We start from the raw sequence: 14,433 nt of genomic DNA, 5'->3' as shown, positions 1-14,433 counted from the left end.
ACTCTTTCCTAGTTACAGAGGGGAAAGGAAAGGCTTTCCAAGAAATATTTCAGGGAGTTGAAGCAAAGGCAACGATGGTCTGTTGTCTTTTTCCTGGTTGAGGCACGTGTCCTCAGCTCAGCCCCATTTTCCTTAGATGGCTCCTTCTAGGAACACTTGTGCAGTTTGCTGTCCCCACCTCACCTCCCCAACTGGACAAGCAGAGATCATCTCATTTTGCTTCTGAAAGGTGTGTGCCCCCTTTTACCATGCATTTCTAAAAGCCTGCAAAGCAGATCAGGGCAGGGGAGGCGGGGGGGAAGAGAGAGCTTATTCACTCCCTGCCACCTGGGGTTGGCTGGGTCATCCAGGAGCATCTCACACAGACTATTCCATTACACAAAGAAAATGAATGAGCTGTGGGGCAGGGAGGCCACACGTAGAGACGACCCAGTGGCAATGTGACAAGACTAGCCCTGGGCTGGGCTTGGAGATGTATAGCAGGGGGGAGTGGGGTTAGCCCCTCCACCGGTGCATGTATACACACATATATATGTATTCATACATATGCACACACACGTGCCTGCAAACTCAGACAAGCACATACACACGCACACACAGACACGTATATACATAGACACACGTGCATGCAGACATATACATATAAATATACACGCACATACATGTGCTCGCGTATACAGAGACAGATACAACGTGCACCCCTGCACACACGTCTTCAGACCCACCGCCAGGGACAGGATGGGAATCAGTCGCCGTGTCCCTCGAAACGCCCTTTGAGGGTTTTGTCCCCTTGCACTCCCCGTAGCGTCTTCCTCCAGCCCCTGTGGACTCCACCTCCCAGGCACACCCGGCGCCTGCGCGCTACCCGCTCGTGCCGCCATCTTGAAGAGGCCGTTCTATGTTCCATCCCGCGCACGTGCTGGGTTGACGTGATGACGTCAGGAAGAGCGAGGGAAGCCGCGAGAGGGGGCGTGGCAGAACTACACTTCCCGCCGCACCCCGCGCGGCCGCGCCTGCGCGTTGTCGCTCGCGCCATCTTGGCTCTGTGGAGGCTCCACCGCCGGCGCTGCTAAACAAACCCGCCGGTCCGTCGGGCGCCGCCGATGTACCGGGCGCGGCCGGGCAGGTGGGTCCCCCCCCGCTGCCCTTTCCTGGCCTGTTCTCCCGCCAGCGGGCTCCATTCCTTCCCAGGCAAGAGCGGGAAGCTCCCGCCCCTCCCCCATCCCATCCTCTTTCCCCCCTCCCCCTCCCAAGGGCTGTTCCCCTTATACCGTGGGGGGACCTAGGAGGCTCCTGTGTCCTGGGCAGGGGAGGGGGTGAAAAGGAGAGGGGGGGCAGGGGAGAGGGAGGCCAGGGAGGTTTTGAGAGCCAGCAAGACCCCTGCGAGGGCGAGGGGAAGGGGGGAGCTGGTGGGAAACCTGCAGGTGTGTGCAGCGAGGGGGGCGTGAACACCGGGCCTGAGATGCTGGCGAGGGTGCCTCGCGGCGGTAGGTGTGCAAGCGTAATTCATGCGGTCAGAAACAGAAAGCTGTAGTTGCGGTCTCTGCCACAGGGGGGGAAAACAAACAAACAACCTGATCTATGATTTTTGTGTAAAAAGGCAACCTGATCTATGATTTTGATGTAGTCGAAAAGAACAAGTGGAAGCTAAGAGCCAGCATTTATTCCCGGGGGGTGTGGTGAGGCTGTCTGGGGGGGCAGGAGTCGAAAACCATTGAGAGTCAGTGTGCCACGGGAGCACGAGGTGGGCTGGAGTGAGGGTCGTGTCCATCACGTTGCCAGGTGGGGTAGAGCAGCAGTTCTCCACCTTTTGCACCCTGCGCTCCGCCAACCATTTTGTTAAAAAACACTCGGTCCCACCACAATGAGAACAAAACCCCGCAAAATGGCACCATTCGAGATATGTGTTGATTCATCTGTTTGAAGGGCAAACAACTGGGTGTCATTGTTTTTCAATCGGACAATTAGTTGGCGTCCCACCTACGTGACCTTTCGAGTCCTACCGGTGGGATGCGTGCTGTTGGTTGACGGACGCTGCTCCAGACCAGTGATACTCGACTGGGGTGCCGTGGCTTTGAGCTTCTTTCAGGGGTGCCACATAGTACCACACAGCTGTTAGGTGCGCAAACACGGTCCACAGGGTAAACACAAATTTCAGATGGGAATCTGTCGGGATAAAACTCTCTGCCTTTGTGCTTTGCATTTTTTTGCAACAGAACAATTACCCTCTTATTTTTCTGCACTCAAAAAAGAAGCTGTTTAAAGGAGTGTCCTGGATATCTCTAGTCGAAAAAGGTTGAAAGCCACTCTCTTCCCAGAGGCAGTGATTGTACTGACCGTGTTTGTATTGTTTTTCAGGGAGGCCAAGCTCTGTGGGAGCACAAGGACAGAGGAAGGATGCCTGTGGTGTGGCCAACCCTTCTGGATCTCAGCAGGGATGAATGCAAGAGGATCCTTCGCAAACTGGGTATAGTAAGATGCGATTTATGGGCCCCTGCCTCTTCCTTCTCACTCGATGCTAGAGTTTTGGATCAGTCTCTGTTTAAAGGATTGTCCTCTCCTAAGCTTAATAATAGTAATAAAGGCAATCAGTTGAAACGTACAGGAAGCCATCATTATAGTCCTGCCCAGATCAGGGGGGTTGGGCTCGATGATCTTTCCAGGTCTCTTCCAGCCCTTAATTTCTATGATAAGATTAGGTGCCCTTGTCTAGACAGCTGTCCACATGTAGTGTTGGATAACTTGAATTAAATGAATGGACCACATCAGGGAAGTGTTTTGATTGCATGGGACCTCTGGTGGGTATTCGAGTCCATCTTTTTGCCCCTACCTGTCCATAACACGTTGTTATTGGCATTGTTTTTCAGTATCCAGTAATGTGTAATAGGACACAGCTTGAAGTAAGAATAGAGTCTTACTTTTTAGTATCTCCATGTAAAAGGTGGTCTGATTTGATTTCATAGATTGTTGGTAGATTGGTTCATAGACTGGTTTCTTCTTTTTGGGGGGTTTTGTCTGGAGAAAAATGCATAAAAGTTTAAAAAAAAAAAAAAAAAAAGGGGGGGGGTCTCGTAATGCAACCCCTATTTAGTAGATGCTGTGATTCGAGTGCCATCAGTTGAGCAAACACTAAACAAATGTAAGTCCAGAATACAGTATCATTTGTGGTCTCCCGTTATAGGGCCTGGTAGCATATTGCAAATACTGTCTCACTTGACTTTCCTTCCACAACAGTGGAAGTTCACTGAATTGCTTTAAACATATTTCAATTTTGGACAGTCTGCCCAAAGAAAGGGAATGTGTATTGGAAGATTTATGGGTGCTATGACCATATTAACCTTTTATGTGAAGAAAGACCCATACACTTGTTATTTGTATGCATATCTTTTTTTCTAATTCAGTTATGACCTACTTGCTTACCTACAAAAACTGTACAAGTGAATTTTAATATGGGGAGGGAAAAAACATAGTTTGTTTATTCAGACTTTCATTTGGGCAACATTATCTTGTGGTTGAGCGCAGTACTGAGAGTTCAGAGACTAGATACCTAAGACTTTGTGACTGACTTCCTGTACAACCATTGGCAAGGCACTTCACTTTTCCATGCCTTCCTTCTGCCTGACTTCAGACTAACTCAGTTAACTACCTCTTTCATGCCTCGTATTATCCACCTCTAGAAAAAAAAATTCACACTGTACCACTTGCTTTGCAGAGAGTGGAAGGTAGTGTTTACAGAATGCTTTTTGGTCCTCATGTGATGATAAACTATTACCAATATTTTTTTTATGATCTTGTGCTTTGTGCCCAGGGCAATTTTTGTTTGTATTTTTTAAAGGGACAGCACATTGCATCTAGACACTGCATGAGTATTTGTATCATTTTAAAAATTACATTACACTAGTTACATTTTAGTTGCTCTGGTACACTAACAGAGACACATTTGTACAATCCCAAAGAATTTGGGCTACCTCTTTACAGTAACATTTTACTGCCATAGTTCTTTTGGCTGGGAGCAAGAAAAAAATCATATCTTTAGGCAACAGAGCTGTGCTAATGAAACTGCTGCTGTAGACCCAGTTATGCTATCAAGAGTGTGTTTGTTGAGTTAATTTGTTTTCTACCAGGTAATACCCAGAGCAGCAGATTTTCTTTTTCTGTGGCATATAAGATTTCCCCACTAGGGGGCTCTGCCAGTTTAGCAGTGCCTCATCCCTATAGTGGCACAGACTTTTCTAGCGCTTAGCCAAGACAGACAGAAGCCAAGAGAGGAAATGAAGGTTTGTCGAGGTGAGGCGATCTGCTCTTTTCACAAGGGCATAAAATAGGTCAATGACAGAAGTCAGACATAGAGCCCAGGCCTTTTGACAATGAGGCCAGTGCCCCAGTCACAGAACTACTCTGCAGTACCCAGATCCTCTATATTAAATGCCGCAGCAGATTTCAGAGCAGTGTTGATCCATAAATCACATCTGACACCAAAGTGTGTCCTGAGGCCTGTAATATTTAGCACTGCTGCAAGACCTATGCAGTTCATAGCTCTAGAAGCATGAAATACTGGGTGAAACAGAAGTCTTATATCTGGAAAGACTTAATTTGTTAAACCTAATTTTCTGTTTTATTTTTGGCCATTTGACAGGGCTTCCCTTGATACTGTACAGAGAATATACCAGATAGGTTGTGATGGCTTCCTGAGCATGGGGTTGATTAAGCTGGTTACACCTGTTCCACCAAATCCAAACAAAACCTTGGAAGGTGCCTTCATAAAGAAACAATATCAACCTTTACCTTGTAATCATACAGTATTGTCTGAGAGAGTGGGTTCAAGTTCTAGAGCAGAAAAAAATAATACAATGTGATGCTGGCCCAAATGTTGACTCCAGTGGCAACCATTGTGGCTTTTATATGAAATGCTTTATGATCAAAGCTTTAACTCAGGATCCCTGTATAGGAGTCACAGCTAACCAATCTGTGTTTACTTTGTTTTCCCCTAGGTTTAGTCAGGATAGGGCAGGACTTGTTTTGGGTATGATTCCTTGACTGTGTAAGTTGAGGCCCTTTTTGGAGGCTTTAGAAAACAATGCAAATGTTGTTTGGCAGATAACTTCTGATGGCAGCTTGTGTTTTTTGTCAGGTTCTTTTGCTTGTTCCTTTCAACTCTTACCGTTGCTTTAAATCAAATCCTACTGGGCTCTTTTGCGTAGCTGATGTATGATGCTGAAAGACGGGCACCTTTGGGGTTTAGATTTAGATTGTTAATTTTACAGGAAGGTTCTTAGCGTGGTTCGTTAAAAATGAGTTATTCATATTAGAGCAATAAGTCATCCTTTGATAGGCTGTTTAAACCATCAGCACAAGTTCCAAACTACTTCATATTAAAATAACAGATTTATCAACTCATGGAGCAAAAAACAGAGTTGTATATAGAAATGTCATTTGACTCCTAGCTAAGGCATTCTGTATACAGATAGAATGTTAAGTACATGAAAGAGAGATTGTTGGTATTAAGATTATATCATTATGACCAAGTGGTATTTCTAGGCGTCATTCTTCTTGACTACTGCTCTGACTTGAAAATGGTCAATAGTGTTTTCCGAGGTTTAACTAGCTTATTTTCTCTGATACATTGGTTGCATGCTAATAAGCATCACATTGCTTGGGCTATCCTTTCCCATCTGATCAGCTGTATGTCATAAACATTATGCAAGGGATGTTGATTACAAATTTTGACAAACAATAATCTAGAGAGAGAGCTACATTTTAAAGATGGAAGCAACCTTTTTTGAACCAAGCTTTTTCCATGGAACTTTTTAAGTGCTCTTTATCATAGTTCTTAATATCTCTCTCATCCTGGAAAATTGAAGAGTACTTGAAAAATCAACATTCAAATTTATAAAGATCCCTGCTTATGGAACTCTTGCTATGAGTATATATTCTACAGTTAATGTTTTGTGTGTGTGTGGTTGTTTGTATATGATGCTGTAATTTGCCTGAATCCAAGATGACTATGAATTGAAGATGACCCCACCCCTATGGAGCACATAGTAGCTCCAGCCCCAACCCAGCCTAGCAGCAGTGGTTGCAGTGGCAGCAGCTCTGTCCCTGGGTGGGCCAGAGCCGGAGTTACCATGTGATCTTTCCCCTGTGCTGGAAAGGGCTGGAGCTATGACTGATAGTAAGTGATGGTGGATATGCCAGGGGTAGGGGGGAGGTGTCTGGGGAGGGCAGGGATGGGGGGAACAGTGGCTGCAGCTCCAACTTTGACCCCAACCCCAGATCAGGGCCAGTTGGAGCCACAGAAGCCACCTGACCTTCATGCTGCTTTGTACTCAAATAGAGTCTTACTTTTTAGTATCTCCATGTAAAAGGTGGTCTGATTTGATTTCATAGATTGTTGGTAGATTGGTTCGTAGACTGGTTTCTTCTTTTTTGGGGGTTTTGTCTGGAGAAAAATGCACAAAAGTTGAGGAAAAAAAAAAGGGGGGGGGGTCTCGTAATGCAACCCCTATTTAGGGGTCCCTCCTGTGTTGAACCGGGGAAAAACCCGTGCCTTCAGTTTGAGTAAATGTGGTGCGTATGTGTACTGGCAACAAATATATACTGTGCATAACACTTGAACATAGGTGCATTGAAGAGGACTTCATAGAAATAATTCTAATCTATGAATTTTAGAAAATGTACTGAATTATAAGTAGATTCCTTTTTATGACTGTGGAAATAGTAATAGAGTCTATATATTGAAAAAGCCCTGTGATATTTTTAATTTTTTGCTTTTTGTAGTTGTTATGTAAGAGTAAATGATAATTCTGTTTTCCCTTAGAACTGGAGGCATATGCAGGAGTTATTAGTGCTTTGCGTGCTCAGGGGGACCTTACTAAGGAAAAGAAAGAGCTCCTTGGAGAACTTTCCAAAGTACTTAGGTAAACCTCTTCATTCTTGCAGCACATGTGTTGGGTGCATAATGAATTATGGCCTGTTTTATTTCAAAAGAATTATACTTTCTGTCATTGGCAACTTTTGCTCCTAATGTGAATTTAGGGTCAGAAAAGGGATTCTGGACATGGTGGGAAATTTATTTTTTACATTGCTTGCTTGTCTCACTTATTCATCTTGCAAGTAAAAGGTAATTTTTCTAATCTCCACCCTTTAGGTATTAATTTGGAATCAGTAATCCATCTGTTCAGTCAGTAACACAGCCTCTCATAATGATGATTCTCTATCTGAAATGCAGCTGACAATTTTTTCTGATATTCTGTGAGGTTGAAACATCCCAGTTAAACAGGGAAGCTATATAAGGTCTTGAGATTTCTCAAGTGATGTGTAGAAATAGAATTTCAAGACCTTCAGCCGCAATTACATTGATTGAAAGGTCCTACTCTGCCTGTTTTTTTTTTTTTGGCCTATGCTTATTTGTTAATTTGTTAGCTCTTATTAAGGTAGTTGTGAGCATGTAAATTGGTATCTGTGAAATCCTTCACGTTCTCAAAGTCTGAGAACTATTTTCTTTACCTTCTAAGTAAGTAGTAAAACATTAAGTTTTCAATGTCACTGGAGAGGGAATTGACAGTCTCTTAAATAAAAATACTTATTCCTTTCCTCCTTCAGAGTGTAGCTATTTGTTTAAAAAAATGATTTAGCTAAATATATCAGTTACATGTATTTGTCTCTTTCATCCAAAATATACCAGGTACTTTCTTTTTTTTGACAGCATTTCAACAGAACGCCATCGTGCTGAAGTTCGGAGAGCAGTAAATGATGAACGGCTAACAACAATTGCGCATAAGTAAGCTATAATTCATACGGTACATAGGCCCCATAAGGTATCGTTAAAATAGTCTCTCCCTTGGGCATCCCATTATCCCTTAACCTTGAAGATCCCTAGCAGTTAGTTTACTGTTTGTTTAGGGAGTAGACTTTTGGGGACAGTAACTGTAACTATAATCTCTACTATTCGTCTACTATAGGAAAAAATAAGGGGATGTTAAATTCCAGATTTAATTACTAATTTATTGTAGTAGTGCTTAGGAGCTAACTGAGAACAACTGTCCTGTTCTCACAGACCTTGTACAAATAAAAAATAGGAGAATCTCTGCCCTGAAGACGTTACAATCAAATAAATAGGCTAAAAAGACAATGCATAGAGGAAAGATATGTAAAATACAGGAAGAGTGAACAGTGTCATGGCTGCAGATTTCATGTGACTTTTGGGTTTAATTTTGTTTAAATCCTTTTGGTGGGATTGTGTTAGGAGAGGATTAGCTGGACAAAGGCAAACATGGTTGAGAAAAGTTGAAGCATAACAGAATATCAGTGCAGAGAGATGCCTGCAGGTTTCACTCTGAACAGTCATCAGTGCCTGGTCCTCTGTGTAGCTGCTAGTCTGGTCTCACTCTCCTCTGATTGTCTTTCTCAAACCCCACATGACTAAAGGGAGAAAAACTAGCACTCACTTGCCTTAGTTAAATGTTTTGTATTCTTAATCCTACCTGAAAAGAGTTCTTCACAATTGGACCCTTTTTTAAGAGGAAACACTTTTCGGATCAGTTAGATTATAGAAGTACTTCATGTTTCTCTTAATTTTTATATGTTAATACCAGAAATAATGTATTTAGGTGGGACTCCTGACTCGGGTACAGCCTCAAGCAAAATATGGTATTTCCTAGCAAAATAAATGGCATAGTGTTTCTGATTTCAAAAAGAATATATGTAGTGAAAAGTAGTACTTTATGTATTAAAAGTGTTCAGGATTATTTCCATAAATTGAGTTTAGCACTGATTGTTTCTGACATTTTGTAGAATATGTGCACTGTTTCTGTCTGAAGGGCCTATTAAAAATAAAGTGATAAGGCAGTCTAGAAAATCCAAAGGAGATGCAACCTTATGACAGGTCACTTCTTTTTTTTTCCAGTCCTTTACTTTTTCTAAACAATAATATGACAGAGAGAACTTTTAACTGCTCAGGATGAATTCTTCAAATAATTAGGACAGTTCCATATGGCCATTACATATGGTGGATGTAGCAACAGTACATTATCATCTCAGCTAATACAAATCTGCATGTGTTGGAAGAAATTTCGTGGAAGTTGCTGAAATACATATGGATTCAACTGGAAAACTAGTTCTTTACATTATATGGACTGATTGATGGCAACTTTTTATGTGAGTTCCTCCATACCATTAGCCAGAGTTAGAAGGGGTTCTTCAGCCTGTAGTAATATTCTTTAAAATAATAATTAAAAAAAACCTTTGAAAATTGGAAGTTGAAGTTTAGTCAATCAGCAATGTAAAACCATCATATAAAGATGAAAATCTCTGTTCAACAGAGGAGAGGATGATGTTGCTGAAGCCTTCTGTTATGCCTTTAAACAATGAAGTCAGTTAGTACTACAACCAGGTGGCTGACTTCTGCAAACAGATGAGGTCTGAGTTGTTTAACATGTTGCTATCACATTTAGGACTGTTGCGATTAGGCTGAGAATATTTTTAATTAAATAGATCACGATGTGCTTTGGAAACAATTATTTTTATAACACAGTTAGCTTGAAGGATGCTTTAGTGATTTTATTTCGCTCAGAGTATAACATACACGAATTTATATGACTATTTCCTTGTAAAGTTATAATTTTACTGAGTATATTCTAATCTGTCATTAAAATTAATCCCATTATTTAGGAACCTGTCTCTGGAAAGGTATGTTTCATCATCAGTAAATATGCTGGATTTTTTTGTGGCAACAGAACATTTACAAAATATGTATTTCTGTTTAGTATGTCTGGACCAAATAGCTCTTCAGAATGGTCAATAGAAGGTCGTCGCCTGGTGCCATTGATGCCACGGCTCGTTCCACAGACAGCCTTTACTGTAACAGCTAATGCTGTTGCCAATGCAGCTGTTCAGCACAATGCATCGCTTCCAGTTCCTGCAGAAACTGGGAACAAAGAAGGTGAGGGAATGCCAGTATTTTGCTGCTACCTGTGGGGTTACGAGAATAACAACTTCACATTTTAAAGGGACACTGTCTGGTAGCTTAGATACAAGATGGAGGTAATATTCAAATGCATAAAGAATATAGCTGACCCTCTGTCTTTGCACAGTGTTAACAAAAATATTTTTATGAAATTTCTTTGGATTTCAAGTCACCTCTGACCTTCCTGAAATATAATGTTATGCTAGAATATTAGGAATTGGAATATGAAACTGACCATGAAAGTCAAGGAAATCAAATAGTTAAATTAAGTAGACTGAAGTGGAAAAAAGTTTATCAGTGGTCTGTTTTGTGTTTTTAAAATACTGCACATGTTAAATGGTGAAATTAAAAGAAAAATCTAAGTTCTTACAGGGTCCCTTTAAGTTAGAATTATAGTTTAAAAAAAAAAAAAGACTCAATAGATATGATGCTGTGAGGTTTTCATTCTCATTATGTCACTCCAGATCAACGGTATTGAGTTAACAGGTCAAAAGATGACTCCTGCTTTCTCCTTACTTCCTAATTGCCATCATTTTAAACTACATCTTGGCTGCAAAGTTTTACAGAACAGAATAAAGTTGCAACACATTCATGCAATTAGAGATAACATAACACTTGTCAAATTAAGGGTTTTTTTCCTTGGCAGATGTGGGAAAGTTGACACCAGCTCTTTACCATTCTTTGTAAATCTTACTGCTTTACCAAGAAAACTATTTGGCAAAGATGCTGTTCTGTTTTAAGTTTAAATGATGTTTCAGATTCATTCTGGGGCTAATATACAATTAAACCTGTGCAATAACTCATTTATATCACTGATCCACATAAATATCCTAGGTCCTTTTACAGTAAGATAAAAACTAATTAAGATACCAGGTTATAATTTAAAATATACAGTTGGTAGAGAAAAGGAGCTAAACTCAGGGTTACAAAGGTTTTGTGAAATGAAAAGGCTTTCAGATCTGGTTTGAAAATAGCTAATTCCATGCTCAGGTCAAGTGGAGAGGGCTCCACAGTTATAGGAAGCAAAGATGTGGCTAGTGACCTGATAATCCCTTGGCATTTACTTTGACAATTTAGGTTAAGTAGTGTTAGGATAATGGAATTCTGCACGTCAGTTATGTGGAAGGTGTCTTTTCTCCTCTTTAGTGGTGGTTTGCTATTCCTACACAAGTACCACTTCAACCCCAACATCTACCCCTGTTCCAAGTGGCAGTGTAGCAACAGTGAAGTCCCCCAGACCTGCCAGTCCAGCCTCCAATGTAGTCGTCTTGCCAAGTGGAAGTACTGTTTACGTCAAAAGTAAGTGATATTAGTAACTTTGATTAACAAAAAAAGAAAGGAAGGGATGGTCTTGTGGCTAAAGCACAGGACTGTGAATTTGGCTATCTGGGTTCCATACCCAGCTCTGCCTGAAATTTACTGTGTGACCTTGGGCAAATCGCTTAACATCTTTGTTAGTTTATTCATCTGTGAAAAGGGAGTACTGCTTTCCTTTCTCAGAGATTTGTTAAAGGTAACATTTTCCCTGTAAAATGCTCCATAGTGATTTGAGGCAGGGTTAAAAAAAAAAAAGCAGAATATTTTGAAGAATAAAGCCAAAAACTGTTGTGCCTGGTTCATCTCTCTCTCTTTACCTATGATATGGGCACTCTTCATGCTTCAGAGGAACATTTCTGTTCCTCCCCTTTTTGCCCATATAATGAATATGGATAACAGGCAGTCATTTATCACTTGATGGAATGGGAAAGAAGAAACCCTTTTTTTCCTGAAATGAGCAGAAGTTTTGCAAATTGTTATGTTCTGACAAGAGTTCGGTTGCTATAGATAAATGAGTGATTTGTTAAAACTATTAGGTCATAGCTTTAGCCTATTTCAACTAAGGATCTGGGCTACTGGGAATGTAGGTTTAAAAGAATATAGACATTTTCCTGCTGCCTATAAGTGGCAGAGCTTTTAAACAGACTATACCACTAATCACACCTGGAGGTTCTGTAATTAATCTGGTTTCACTGGGAGTTAGGTGCTTACCCTTCTGAGGTACGTATGAAAATTGTATGTACCCTTTTTCATCTTTAAACACTTAAACTGTTTTTTCTGTTTTGGACCAGATTTTTCAACTGGTCAGTTCCATTGGCTATAGTTAATTTTACCTTTTAAGTCAAATTTTAATACAATTTTGTTTTGTTAAATTTAGTTATCTGGTACATTTAAAGTACTTCTTGCTAACAACTAAAAGGCTTTTTTGTCATTTTTAATTGGAACTTCGCTTCCATTCAAATGCATCTAGACACAAAACATGTAGGCAAACAGTAGACAATTAATGCCTCATTTTCTAAAAAGAATTTTAAATTGTGTAAGATTGGTAATAAAATATACAGAAACTATATGCCAGTGGTTGGCAACTCCTCAGGGCTGTGGGCCAGAACAACCCAGCTTGTGTCTCAAGCAAGGATGCATTTTGATGTAGTAGCAACTGTTCCTTGCCACCACTTCATCCTTCCCACTAGCTGCTGAATCAGTGCAGCTTCTCCCTGCCCAGCCCCAATGTGGATGAGGCCCTCTGGCTCTGTGGGCCAGGTCCAGTGGCTCTGCAAACTGGATTCAGCTCAAGCCATATGTTGCCAATCCCTGCATTATGCTCTTTGCTAGAAAAAAGTATCACATTTTGTGTAAAGTGGAATATTTGGTTTGTAGATTATCCTTTTTTTATTGATTATTCCAACCAAAAGAATGAACATCTGTTTAGGAAAATTACTAAAGTGCAAATGCAAGGTGCAAATGAAATACAGTTTTTAAATTAAGGTCTCAAGGTACTCTTTTAAATTTTGATGGATAATTCATGTGATTTAAATCCCATTTTCCCTATTTAGAAGAATTTAGAGTGATTTGGAAGTGAGATCCCAAAAAACAATGTTCTCAACCTTTTCCTTTTTTTTTTTTTTTTTTTTTACTTGACTTTATTTTTAGAATAGAGTTGATTGCATGATTATGACCGCAAAATTGGTGTGGATTCAGATGAGTAAGCAAGGGATGTGAAGCTCTTATTTTCATGCCCTGAGCCATTCAGTTCCCCTCCTCTTTCTTTTTTTGCTTCAGTTCAATATACTTCATTTTTACTTGGGTAGGAATTGTATAAACGTTTATTCTTGAAGCATAACAGTGGTTCACTTTCAAATAATACTAATATTAACAATGGCAATGTTTGTATTTGGGTCAGAGCAAAGGATGAAGATTCAAAGCAACGGAGTTATAATCCTGACTCTGCCCTTGACTTATTGAGTGATCTTCCCAAGTCATGGTCTCTTTGGACCATTCACCTCTCCATGTCTCTGCTTCCTGCCTCGTAAAGCTTGATAACATCCACATTTTCATTTGTGATACCCAGCTACAACTCTTTTTTTTTATATGAAAAACTCCACTTATGTGCAAATAACTATAAAATGAAAACCACAATAATAGGGTTCTCACAGAACCCACACATGAAATGATAAAACTGTTTCATGTAAAGTACCCATATTAATAGTGTGTCCCTTCCAAATAAACTTGTTTTTCTCTTATGGGAAGAGACAATATACAGTTGACCATAGGACTGTGACCAGTTATTCACTTTGCACTTTACCACCAAAATATCAGGATGTACTGTATCACCCAAGCTACATATAAATTCTGCACTGAGGGGAATCCTGTATCCTCAAAGTGCTCAGAAATATCTCCTTATTTAAATTTGTTGATTAGTGATCCCATGACTATGGGTTTGTTTAGCATGCACACACAATGCACTCTAATAAAGCTTATAAGACAGACCTTATTTACTGTACATCTCAAAGACCCTTACAAAGTCATGTAAGCCTTATCTCAATTTATGGATATGAAAATGCAGCGAGAGAGACTTGCTCAAGGTCATGAAGTAAATTGATCAGAACTAGGATTAAAATGCAGATTTTCTAACTCCTAGACCCTTACTTAATCCTTGATACTACTGCATCCAAAACTAATAGACCACTATGACAAATATACAGTTTCAAGAGATAATGTATTTAAGTTTGTTTCCCAATCAGAAACTTTAAAAAAGAGACTTTAGTTTACTAGCAGTCTTTGCTTCCATTCCTAGCTCAGTTTCTTGAGTACGCTTATCAGATTCTTGCATTGCCCAGAAACTTATCTGCAAATGGGCTGGATACATAATAAGAGCAAATCCCATCTCCTGGAATTTATTTAACAAGCCATATAGCTTATCCTACAGTCTGCAATTTATTGTCTTTTTTCATTAGAGTCTCACAAACAATGAAGTTTTTCCTGGGTTCCCTGAAAGATTGCATTTTGCTGCATGAGATTTTTTTCTGAGAGCACATTTAACGTTTCTTTGCAAGGTGAGGGCCTGAGAATAAATATCTTCTGCCACCCTGTACAAAGATGGATTTCATCCACTCTGTTTTTCAGTTCCTCAACTTTATGGCTAATTTGTTTGT

At 40.4% G+C, this 14,433-nt stretch overlaps 1 protein-coding gene across 5 annotated transcripts in view; it reads left to right on the top strand.

The window, feature by feature from the left end:
- The first annotated feature begins 1,015 nt into the window (after positions 1-1,015).
- Positions 1,016-14,433, top strand: part of EMSY (EMSY, BRCA2 interacting transcriptional repressor) — a 44,500-nt gene continuing 31,082 nt past the window's right edge. For 4 of the 5 annotated variants that reach the window (XM_019530465.1, XM_019530464.1, XM_019530463.1 and 1 more), the window contains exons 1-6: positions 1,016-1,126; positions 2,359-2,467; positions 6,818-6,917; positions 7,706-7,780; positions 9,765-9,940; positions 11,111-11,263. In XM_019530465.1, coding sequence (XP_019386010.1) covers positions 2,398-2,467; positions 6,818-6,917; positions 7,706-7,780; positions 9,765-9,940; positions 11,111-11,263 — 574 coding nt within the window. In that variant the 5' untranslated portion in view covers positions 1,016-1,126; positions 2,359-2,397. The remainder of the gene's footprint in view (positions 1,127-2,358; positions 2,468-6,817; positions 6,918-7,705; positions 7,781-9,764; positions 9,941-11,110; positions 11,264-14,433) is intronic. The other variant, XM_019530466.1, reaches the window with a different exon arrangement.

Source organism: Crocodylus porosus, unplaced genomic scaffold (genome assembly GCF_001723895.1).
Source record: "Crocodylus porosus isolate Cpor-Errol unplaced genomic scaffold, CroPor_comp1, whole genome shotgun sequence".
Lineage (NCBI taxonomy): Eukaryota > Metazoa > Chordata > Crocodylia > Crocodylidae > Crocodylus > Crocodylus porosus.
Note: the sequence above shows the minus strand (reverse complement) of the source record. Positions and strands in the feature narration are given on the sequence as shown.